The 11,100-nt window shown below is 36.6% G+C and overlaps 1 protein-coding gene across 8 annotated transcripts in view; it reads right to left on the bottom strand.

Moving 5' to 3' along the window:
• kirrel3b (kirre like nephrin family adhesion molecule 3b) overlaps positions 1-11,100 on the bottom strand; it is a 201,267-nt gene that overhangs the window by 1,762 nt on the left and 188,405 nt on the right. Inside the window, exons 11-16 of one of the 8 annotated variants that reach the window (XM_016491561.1) lie at positions 10,181-10,391; positions 7,912-8,019; positions 6,745-6,768; positions 6,576-6,659; positions 4,524-4,633; positions 3,793-3,879 (exon numbers count right to left, since the gene is read on the bottom strand). In XM_016491561.1, the coding sequence (XP_016347047.1) occupies positions 3,793-3,879; positions 4,524-4,633; positions 6,576-6,659; positions 6,745-6,768; positions 7,912-8,019; positions 10,181-10,391 (624 nt within the window). The remainder of the gene's footprint in view (positions 1-3,792; positions 3,880-4,523; positions 4,634-6,575; positions 6,660-6,744; positions 6,769-7,911; positions 8,020-10,180; positions 10,392-11,100) is intronic. The other 7 variants (XM_016491562.1, XM_016491563.1, XM_016491564.1 and 4 more) reach the window with 7 other exon arrangements.

The raw sequence follows: 11,100 nt of genomic DNA, 5'->3' as shown, positions 1-11,100 counted from the left end.
GTAAATTTCCTACCGTAAATATATCAAAACTTAATTTTTGATTAGTAATATGCATTGCTAAGGACTTCATTTGGATAAATTTAAAGGCGATTTTTTTCAGTATTTAGGTTTTTTGCACCCTCAGATTCCAGATTTTCAAATAGTTGTTATTTGGCCAAATATTGTTCTATCCTAACAAACCATACATCAATGGAAAGCTTATTTATTCAGCTTTCAGATGATGTATAAATCTTAATTTTGAAAAATTGACACTTAAGACTGGTTTTGTGGTCCAGGGTCACATTTAAATGGTTGATTAGCATTCACTAGAGCTTTTCACGGCACACTTTCAGAGTTACTCTGAAACCTTTCACCTTCCCCAGCTCCACATGTATAGATCTGCTGCGATTTATTATACATGCTATTTGTGCAACCGGCAGGGGCGTCGCTAGTGGGAGGAAAAGGGTGACAGAGTGCATAGGGCCCAGAGGTCTGGGGGACCCGCGATCGCCTACTGGCCATCGGGAGCACCGGGACATTCCATTCGAGTAGTGGGCCGATCGCCGAAACAAGGGAGACCTCCATGATATTAGGCGCTGTTTTTAAATTACAGCGCATGCGAAACCGCAAAGCAGTGCTACTCGATGCATCCGCCCGCCGCGCTTCAAAGCAGAGCGGGATCAGTCTCCCGCACAGTGCTGACGAACGTGCGCCGCGCTTATGCCACGATTTATAAGAGATAAACAGCGCAAGGCGCTTGATCCATTCAGATGTGACACAGAATTGTTATACAGTCGGGTGATATGAGACCATTAAAGGTTCTGTAGTGATGCTGGCTGAAAACGGCCCAGGCAACTGGCCACCGAAGATATTCATTTTAAAGAGCTGCCAATATCTGAACCATTGGCCATGAGCTCAACGTTAGGCAAATAAGCATCAAAGCAACGCAGCGTCTTCCAATTGGAGTACATGGATCTGCTGCCATGCAGTTGAATGGGAATGACTAATAGAAACCAAATGCACAACGAGTTGGTAACCTCCAGCAGTTCAATCACTGTCAGTGTGAACTCCCCTTTAGCCTCTTATGATGCATTTTGAAGCTTTTAAACTCAAACACACAGCATCTGAAATGTTTGAAGACTTGGAAATGCAATCTCAATCGTACTTGGTTTGTTGTCAAACAATAGAAGTCTTAATACAATTACACTCTGCCCTACGTAAACAGGACTAGATGACCATGAGGAGGTTAGCTTAATTTGTATTTCAAAGACATATTTTGTGATTTTATGTAATTCTAATTTAATACTTCTGTTATTCACATGCAACTTTGGCTAAAACCATTTATTATTTTTTGACTATCTGGTGCCCTTTGAAAAATGTAAACCTGTATAGATAGCAATGTCTTTGATTGCAGTATTATTTTTTTATTTCTATTTTTATCTCCAAATGCTTTGTCATTTATTTTGACCTTCATCTTACACCATGAACTAAAGCTACATTTCTTGAGAAAAGCTTGTGCATTGTAATCTATTCCTTTTCTTCTGCTATCACTTCTGTTTTGAAGCATTAATAAAGGCAAGAAACATGCAAACGCAAAACAGAGGTAAGAAAAGTAGTCAAAGACAATCTTTAGCAATAACCTCAAAATATCATTATAGGCTAATTAAGCAGAACCTAGATCCACAATCTGGTTGTTTGTCTGTACTTTTCAGCTTTAATTGGACTTCAGAATCAAGGCTTTTTAAATCCGTGACAGAAAGAAATAATCAAAGCGAAGGAACTCGATACCATGGCTGCTGTCATTGTTGTGGTGCTATATCAGCACGGTTGCTAAGAAGCAAAACAGGCGCCACAATGTGGACGTGGATGCCATTTTGAGCGGGCGCGCAGGCCATATCCCGCTGGGGGAGAGACGATAATCACCGTTAGGTGACTTCTCTATGACAACGCGAGAAAGGCGTTGTCTGGCGCAGTTTTATCAGGCAACAGGGATTGTGTGCACTCCGTATCTGTACGGAGCCGTCCCTGTTCACACTGCTCATTTTACACACTCATCTACATGTAGGGAGGAAATCAGTCCCGCAGGGAGCAGGTAGAGCAGGCCGTGAAACAGACTTTAAGAACACACTGAGATAAATACAAACAAGAGAATAAAAGCTATGCTGCTTCTGCCAAGAACTGCAACTGCTGTCTGCTTAACCATGGGATCATAGGTTAATCAGACTAGAATTACGATAGTTATTCTTTAAGCTCACTCTAAAATTAGTTAAATTAGTATCTGAACACTTAAAATACTTAATGATCAGTGCAAATGTCTAAAGGCTAATTATAATTGCTAATAAGGCTTTAATTCATTTTGTTAAAATAAAAAGGGCTTCGGCTAAACAAAAATTTAAATATCCATCGTCTAAGCAATTTCCTGCCTAAACTACAAACACTAATTACAAAATCTTAACAGAGCATGTATTTGCTAATGCGTAAGTGCTGAAAATGAAAACAAATGCTTTTTCAATTTAAAAACCTTATTTTATTAAATTCCAAGACTAATGCATATGTACATTGCATGGACAAGCCAGTTAATTCCAATATATTTGGGCTGCCATAATCAATTAGGTATGTGTAATAGTGTTATTTTTAAAGCACTTAGCACATTCCTTCAGCTTCACATTAAAACTGCTTCAGTTCGTGACATGTGATTTCAAAGCAGTTCACACACACATCAGACCCATAACAGAGCTCTTGTTTGAGTAAATTACTGAGAAACACTTTCTTAATGGCTTTTTTTATTTATAAGTCAAGCCCGTTTTGGGTGTTTAACAAAGGTAAAATATAAACAGTAAATGTGTCGAGAAATTGAATTATCAGCGCAGCTCAACGAGTATGAGATATTAATTATGAGAGAAGAATGCTATTTGCACATGAACAAGGAAATCATCTTATTTATTTGATATATCTATTTATACACATAAATTATTACTGTAGCTAAAAATAAAACTTCAAAGAACTAGTGAACGATTCTTAAAATAACCAGTTTTTATTAGTGTGAAGAATGTTTTGAGAATTTGAAGAATCACTATTAAGAACTTTTTGTGTAATGGAAAGGTTCCAATGGATGTTAAAGTGTTCATCCATACCTCATGATTTACTCACTCTCAAGCCATCCTAGGTTTATGTGACTTTCTTCTTTCAGACAATACAATATGAGTTATATAAAAAAAAAAAAAATGTCCTGGCACTTCCAAGTTTTATAATGGCAGTGAATGGGGGTTGAGATTTTGAAATCAAATAAAGTGCATCCATCCATCATAAAAAATGCTTCACACGCCTTCAGGGGGTTAATAAAGGCCTTCTGAAGCAAATTGATGTGTTTGTTTAGGAAAAAAAAACATCCATATTTAAAACTTACCTTACTAAAACTGTAATCTCTAGCTTCCGTTAACTGTTGTACACTGATTCACGAGAGAGTGGCGCTCCAGCGGATGACGTAGGCATAGCTTAAGCTCTGGTGAGAATATGCTAGCCTCATAAGAACCAAGTTTTGTTTACAGCAAAGGAAGAAGTCTCCTCTTGGCTTATATCGAAATCCTCTGACATTTCTTGCACTTACGCAATGGTCACTTCTCACCAGAGCTTACGCATACGTCTTACATCACCCGCTGGAATGCCACTCTCTCATTAACACGTGTACAATAGTTAGTAGTTACAATAGTTAAATAGTTAAAAGATACATTGATGATGTTTTAGTGGGGTGTCATATATCAAACAACCTCTCTCTTTCTTATATCACTTCCTTCAAATCCCATAGAGACATACCTTGATGTGCTGATACTCCTTCTCCTCTTCCTGAAGTACCTCAAGTTGCTTCAGAACGGACTCCTGCTGAAACTCTCCCCGTTCGATCTGTGGCAAACAACAGACCCGTTCACACATTAGAATCTGGGTTACTCTCACTGTGTGAGTTTTGCTGCTCCGAAACGCTTAAAGATATTCCAGAAGGAAGACTACTTCAACTGGGGCAATCTCCTGTGAATATTCTTCACATCATTAGCAAAAACTTTGCAATGCAACGACATCTTCATGAGGTGTCCTCTCACTTTTTGTCTAAAGTCTTGCTATACATCTTGAGCCCAAACAGAACTCTGATTCTGGGCCCTGGAGGCTTGTGTAACAATGAGTGAAATTTCCAGAGATGGTGGCAGCATGTGTTTTGACAGAAGTTCACCGAGGGCTCCAGGAGAAAACTTGATCACTGGCATCACTATGGTTACATCTATGCCCATGTCCTCCCAGGAAATACAGGCTGGGGGCTAAATATAGGCATGCAGGCCAGCAGGGTTCTCACACTTATGCTGCATTATTCATGGGTTTGACGTTGTGGCGAGGGAGATAGGCGCTATTAGTGTTGGGGTGGGGATGATTAGCATTCATTAGCTACGGATGTGACAGGGACTAGCATAATGAGCTAGCTTGTTGAGTTGGGGGTGCTGATGGGGTAATGGCAAGTGGGATGTTTACTGTTTTCTTCCTTCAGAAATGTGACTCACCATGAGCTGTTTCATGGCGGAGTGATCCTCGTTTTCTCGGGCTGCGTTGTGATCTTTGTGTACGATTTCCACTCGAATGTCGTTCTTGGCTGATACCACGCCTTTGAGGTCTGAGTGGAAAGTGACAAGTGTTACTCCAGTGTCATTAAATGTAATGTACTTGATGTGAAATATATATAAAAAAAAAAAATGCTATTTACTCCATGCCACTTCACATTGCTTTAATCCATGAAAACGAATGCTGCCTTCAAGTCATGTCAAAATTAGCATATGTATGAGATCAGCACACATAAACGAGTCCCAGCTTTTCTGTCAGTAACAGTATATAATGATTCATACATTTATAATTTTAAGAATTAACTTATAATATCCCCTACTGCATTTTATAAGGCCTCTAAGTTATCAACATGTTCAAAACTTAATTTACTAAATGCCTTTTGTCCTCTGATTGATCTTTTTGCTGTAAAATCTTTACTGATTTTTATAAAGTAAATATAAAAATAACTGTTACATTATTAGTAATATTTCAAGATGAACTGATGGACGAATGCACATTAGGTTTACTTTATTATCCATACTTTTTTTTTTTTTTGAAAAGTCATGCTAAAATGTGACTATCAAATATTATCCATAAAGTTTTTGAGGAATGTTAATTTGTTAATCTCATTTAAATATCATCTTACTAAGACGTTATCGGGAGACATAAGCGTGACAATTGATATTTATATGTATTATATACAAGTAATCTGTTATACTGTTATAAAGATCTCATTAGTTTACATTAGAAGCTTTCAGAATTTCAGAATTTCTGGCCATATACTGTAAATATCAGCATCTGCAGCAAAATGCATACTTTTAGACAGTTTGGGCTTTTGAATTTTTTTTTTTCCCTCTCAAATATGTACAGACAAATTACAAATGATACAGTATATCCTCATTTATGAACCATATAAAAAAAAAAGAACCAAAAATAAATAAAAAATAGGTAAATAAATAAACAAACAAAGAAATAAAATAAAATAAATAAATAAAATGAATACAAACTTTTAAACACGAAGACACACACATGCACGCACGCACGCACGCACGCACACACTCATGTTGGTTTTTATGGTTTATGAGGACTCTCCATTTAGGTAAATAAATAAACAAACAAAGAAATAAAATAAAATAAATAAATAAAATGAATACAAACTTTTAAACACGAAGACACACACACGCACGCACGCACGCACACACTCATGTTGGTTTTTATGGTTTATGAGGACTCTCCATAGGCGTAATGGTTTTTATACTGTTCAAACCGTATTTTCTATTGCCCTACACCAACCCTACCCCTAAACCTACCCCTCACAGGAAACTTTGTGCATTTTTAGATTAAAAAAAAAACTCATTCTGAATGATTTATAAGCCTTTTAAATTACGGGGACACTCAAAATGTCCTCATAAATCACCTTCTCGTTGTAATACCTATGTCATACCCATGTTATTATACAAATTTGTGTCCTCATAAACCACATAAACATGCACACACACACACACACACACACACACACACACACACACAACTTCAATAAAAGATTATTATTATTTGACATGTCAGGCTTTACAGGTGGCTTTAAAGATTTACAGAATTATATGGTTTTATAACAATATATCTTTTTTATATCAATGTTATTGTATTATCAAATAAATAAATACATAAATAAAGGTGGAGAGGGAAAAATGTGGTCACACATAAATATTAAAGTAGCTAGCTTAAATATCAATCACACACCTTGTACTTCAAAAATAGTTTCTTGAATTTAAATAGAGAGAAATATGAACTTGTCCATTTTATTGCAACTAAAAGCATGTTCCATTATAATTACAACATCCAAACATCCACAACTTTGAGTAGGAACTTCCCATGAGGACTTGAAGGCAGCATAACACCACAGAACTAAGATAAGAGGAACCCTAGAGGAACCACAGAGAATCACACAGCTCATGTTGACGCATTGAAGAACAATGTTTACAGATAATTGGTGACGGTCAGGTAACAGGTCTTACTTTCTGTCTTAATTTTGCTTGCAAGTTCTCTCTGCTGAGCACAGATGGAAGTGGGCAGTGTAGGCATAACCAGGTGAGCGTCTTCTGTGGCATACAACAACAACATGCTCAACCCAATGCCACCAACAATCGGAAACTGCAAGCTCATTGTTCACTGTCTGACGCTAACCTGTACATGGATGAGCTGTTTTCTCTTTTGATCATGACAGAGGATGGTCGCGGTAAAAGGAAAACAAATAAGAAACACAGAGATAAGGGTAGGCGGCATGACAAAAGCTTTAGTAGTAGCATTAGTAAAAATAAAATTATTCTTTAAGCACACAAGTACAAAAAAAAAGAGTCAGAAATTTACTGCCACATTAAAAAAAAATAGAATAAAAACAAAACAATTCATGGATGCATTGGTAATGTTTAAAGAATAAAGTCAAAATTATGAGAATAGTCACATACATTTTTTTTTTTTCTGTTCTATTCATGCAATATTCTGCTTCCTAAGTTTTTTTTTTTTTTTTTGGCACTAAATGCACTAAAAAGCAGCTGTAAAAACCAAAATATAAGATACATATAAAGTATAATTGAATAAGCTACGCTAATAGCCAATTCATGTACATTTGCACACCTGTTCAGTTAATTAATTCAATTAATGCAACAAGTTGCAACATTTCTACTGTAGATCACTGTAAACAACAGTACAATCTGACCAATTAGCTTAGGGTGTCCATACGTACGTGTCTAAACTGCCTAAAATGTCTGGGTTTTTGCTTCGTTTTCCCATTGACTTCCTCATACATTATATGTACTTGCGTATTTGCATTGTTTTGATTATTCTCTGCAGATCCCACCTTCTCACATGCCACGACTGGTTGATTATGTATACAATGCCTGCAAGCTATTGGTCAAGCAACTTTTCAGTCATTACCTTCAGCAAGTATGACAACAATATGAAAACAAAGCCAAAACCCAGACATTTTAGGCAATTTAGAAATGCCAGCCAGGACATGTCTAGGAAAAAGAGGACGTATGGTCATCCTAAATTAGCTAGAATTAGTATAAACACACAGCGCGGCAAAGCAAAAGACATTGTCTACATTGGAAAACAGCTAGAGTTTTCTACTGTAGGATTTTCAGCAGCATTGCAGACAGATGATGCATTTCTGCTGTAAACCATCATGCCGCCCAACCCTACACAAACACTCAATGAAAAGGAAGATATAGAAATAAAGGCTCGGTTTCTGTGAAGTGACACCCTAACACCCTGCTCTTTGTCTGACTGAGGAGCACTTAGTGTTCTCTGGTGATGGACATGCAGGAACGCGATGGACTGAGAGGTACATACTTCTCTGAGAGCGCGTACAGCAGAATGCGCCAATGGTTCCCATGAGGACGATGAAAGCAACGAAAGCGCCAACTGCCACGCCGATGATCACGGCAACAGGGAGGGAATCTGTTGGAAAACAAAACAGAGCCTTCTACAATAACACAGCATGGACAGGACGGGTAAATCCAGTAAATAAGCGCTCAAACACAGACCTGGACATATTTCCAGACTCGCACTTGAATGGAACAAATGGGAATGTCAAATGCCGTGTCAAGGAGACATTCACACCTTCAATGCGTCTATTCAAAATAACTTGCACAGGCAATTAACACCACCATCACCTTCTAGCAAAAACTCAGGTACCTTCACTTTAATCTGACATTTTGCAGCTATGCCAATTATCGAATAAGTTTTAACGCATGACACACACATAACATGCCTTGCGTGTGCATGAACTGAACCCTGCATCAGATGTTATCGTTAGACTCTGACATGGGTGTATTCCGTATACATGTGGCTTCCAACAATCCCAGGAGTGTTTTGAGAAGCTGTGGCTTTAGGTTAATTAGAGCCAACTCAACTGTTTTATTTGTGCTCTTGTTGGTATATTTAAACCGAAAGATGGAGGCCAGATTTTACAGCCAAATGATAATGAGAGGCTGAGTCAGACAACAAGCTGTACCTACACAAAGTTAATTACTGGCTCCCAGTACAAACTAAGCATTACGACCTCTGCGTATTCACAGTTTATGCCTGTTTATTGTCTGAATTATTGTGTGCAGTTCTTATGAACCCAGAAATATATATTGTATATGTTTGTCACACAAAGACATTGTTTGGCTTTAGAAGTCTTCAGAAAAGTCTAGGGTAACCTATAACTAGGGATTCTAGGGATTTCTAAATTGGCTAAAATGTCCAGGTTTTGGCTTAGTTTTATTATTTACATGCTCTTTACAGTACTCATGCATTATATGTACAGTACTTGCGTATTTGTGTTGCTTTGACCATTCTCTGTAGATCCCGCCTTTTTACATGCCATGATTGGTCGATTATGTACAACGCTTGAATGCTATTGGTCAAACTACTTTTCAGTCTTTTCCTTCAGCGAGACAATTTAGGAAAACAAAGCCAAAACTCTGATATTTTTGGATATTTAGAAATCAGCCAGGACATGTCAGGGGGAAAAAGGGGTGTATAGTCACCCTAGAACAGTTTTATATATTTTTTAATATTTATGCATTTGCATCTTTAAACTTGAACATTTTAGTCCCCATTCGTTGTAATGTCATGGAACAGAACGACCAGCACATCATGTAAAATTTCAAATCATTAGGGTTTGAAATTAGTACAAATTATGACCAAATGTTCGCTTTTGGGGAAGCAGATCTATTAAAGAACCATTAAAGTCAGTCAAAACAGGATAACAATGTATTGCATGTAAACAAATCCAAACTATGAAAGCACATGGGGAGATAGATTGCAAGAAATGCACAAGAGAGAAATTAATCACTGTAACAAGTCTGCAAATTAAATAGTGCTAAGTGTTGTTAATACATTTATATGATTTATTGAAGTTGCAGTTAAATGTGCAATTACTATTGATGTTGCTCTAAAATAATCATCTGGCTAGAGCTGAATGAAATTTGTAATCTAAAATTGGTATAAATACATAAAAAGACATTAATATGATTTGAATGTGACTTGCTAATCTTGTGTAAAGTGATTCATAATGTATAAAGTAATAAATGGAAAGTAATGAAGAAAATATTATTTCGTCCCCCTCAGATTCTGCTCTATTCCAGTGCTTTCAAAAACCATGGTTATGAAACACCACAGTGCTACTCTATCACAGGCATGTATTAAATAAAAGAAGATGAACACTGATTCTTTCCAGTGAACCTGATGCATTACCGCACTGAGTGTTTCATTAGTGAATCAGACTGCTCTTAAGTCAGCAACTCACTGATTCAATGATTCACTTAAAAGCTGCCATGGCACATGGTGTGAAAATATACTAATGCAGAAGTGTATTACTGATTATTGTAAATGAAAGTCATATTTAGGTCATGACAGTCAGTTATTTCATTTGTGAATTAAATCTGGTATAAAAACATTAAAATATGTTAATATGATTCAGATGCTACTTGCTAATTTGATAAATGGAAAGTAATGGAGAAAAAAATATTCTAGTCTATTCCAGTGTTTTCAGAAACCATGGTTATAAAACACTGCACCACTACTATACCACAGCCATGTTTTAAAGAAAATAAGGTGAAACCTGGCGAACCTTGGCTCCCACCTTGTTCCTTGAGGCGAATGATCTCTGTATCGGAGCCAAAGCTGTTCCAGGCGGTGCAGTTGTAGATGGTCTGGAAGTCGGCAGGTACGATGTTACTCATGGTGAGGGTGGACAGCACTCCGTCCTCTGTGCTTACTGTCTCCACCGTGTAGCGACCTGATGTCCCTGACTCCAGGACAGTCTCCTTCCAGGACCAGGCCTGATGAAGAACAAAATAAACCACACTGAAAATACCAGCATGTGTTGTTTTGATGCTGGTCTGAAGCATCACTGCAAAAATAATTTTATTTTCCTTTTGTTTTTGTTTTATTTGGCTAGGGCTATTATAGTTAACTAAAATGTAAAACCGGAACCATAAAACGAAATCAAAATGCATAAAAAAATTAATAAAATAGGCTTTAACCAAAATGCTATAAAAAATAACTTTATTAGAGCTAATAGTCAACATTTATCATTTTCATTTAATTTTATTTGACAATAAAAAATAAAACCAAACTGAAAAAAAAAAATAATATATATTTGCAATATAAATTGCAAAAAAAAAAAAAACTAGATAGCTAAAATTAAAATGAGAACAGAAAATATAAAACTAAAAATTAATTAAAATATTAATAAAAACTATAATAGCATTACAGTGTTACTAAAACAATTTGTTAGAAATATCAACACATTTTACATATATTTATGTTTGAATATGAACAATGGGGCAGATGGGGTACAAAATAAAATGATTCAAGGCATTTTCTATAAAAAATAAATCAATAAATACAAACTTAATAAGAGTACTGTTTACCACCAGGCTGGCTTAACCAGCAAAACCTCCTTTCTAGCTTCACAACCAGCAATTTTTGCTGGTAAGCAGTCTCTACCATCTAGAGCAGAGGTGCCCAAACTCGGTCCTGGAGGGG

Source organism: Sinocyclocheilus anshuiensis, unplaced genomic scaffold (assembly GCF_001515605.1).
Source record: "Sinocyclocheilus anshuiensis isolate Anshui unplaced genomic scaffold, SAMN03320099.WGS_v1.1 scaffold1082, whole genome shotgun sequence".
Classification (NCBI taxonomy): Eukaryota; Metazoa; Chordata; class Actinopteri; order Cypriniformes; family Cyprinidae; genus Sinocyclocheilus; species Sinocyclocheilus anshuiensis.
The sequence above is the reverse complement of the archived record's forward strand: the minus strand, read 5'-3'. Positions and strand labels throughout refer to the sequence as shown.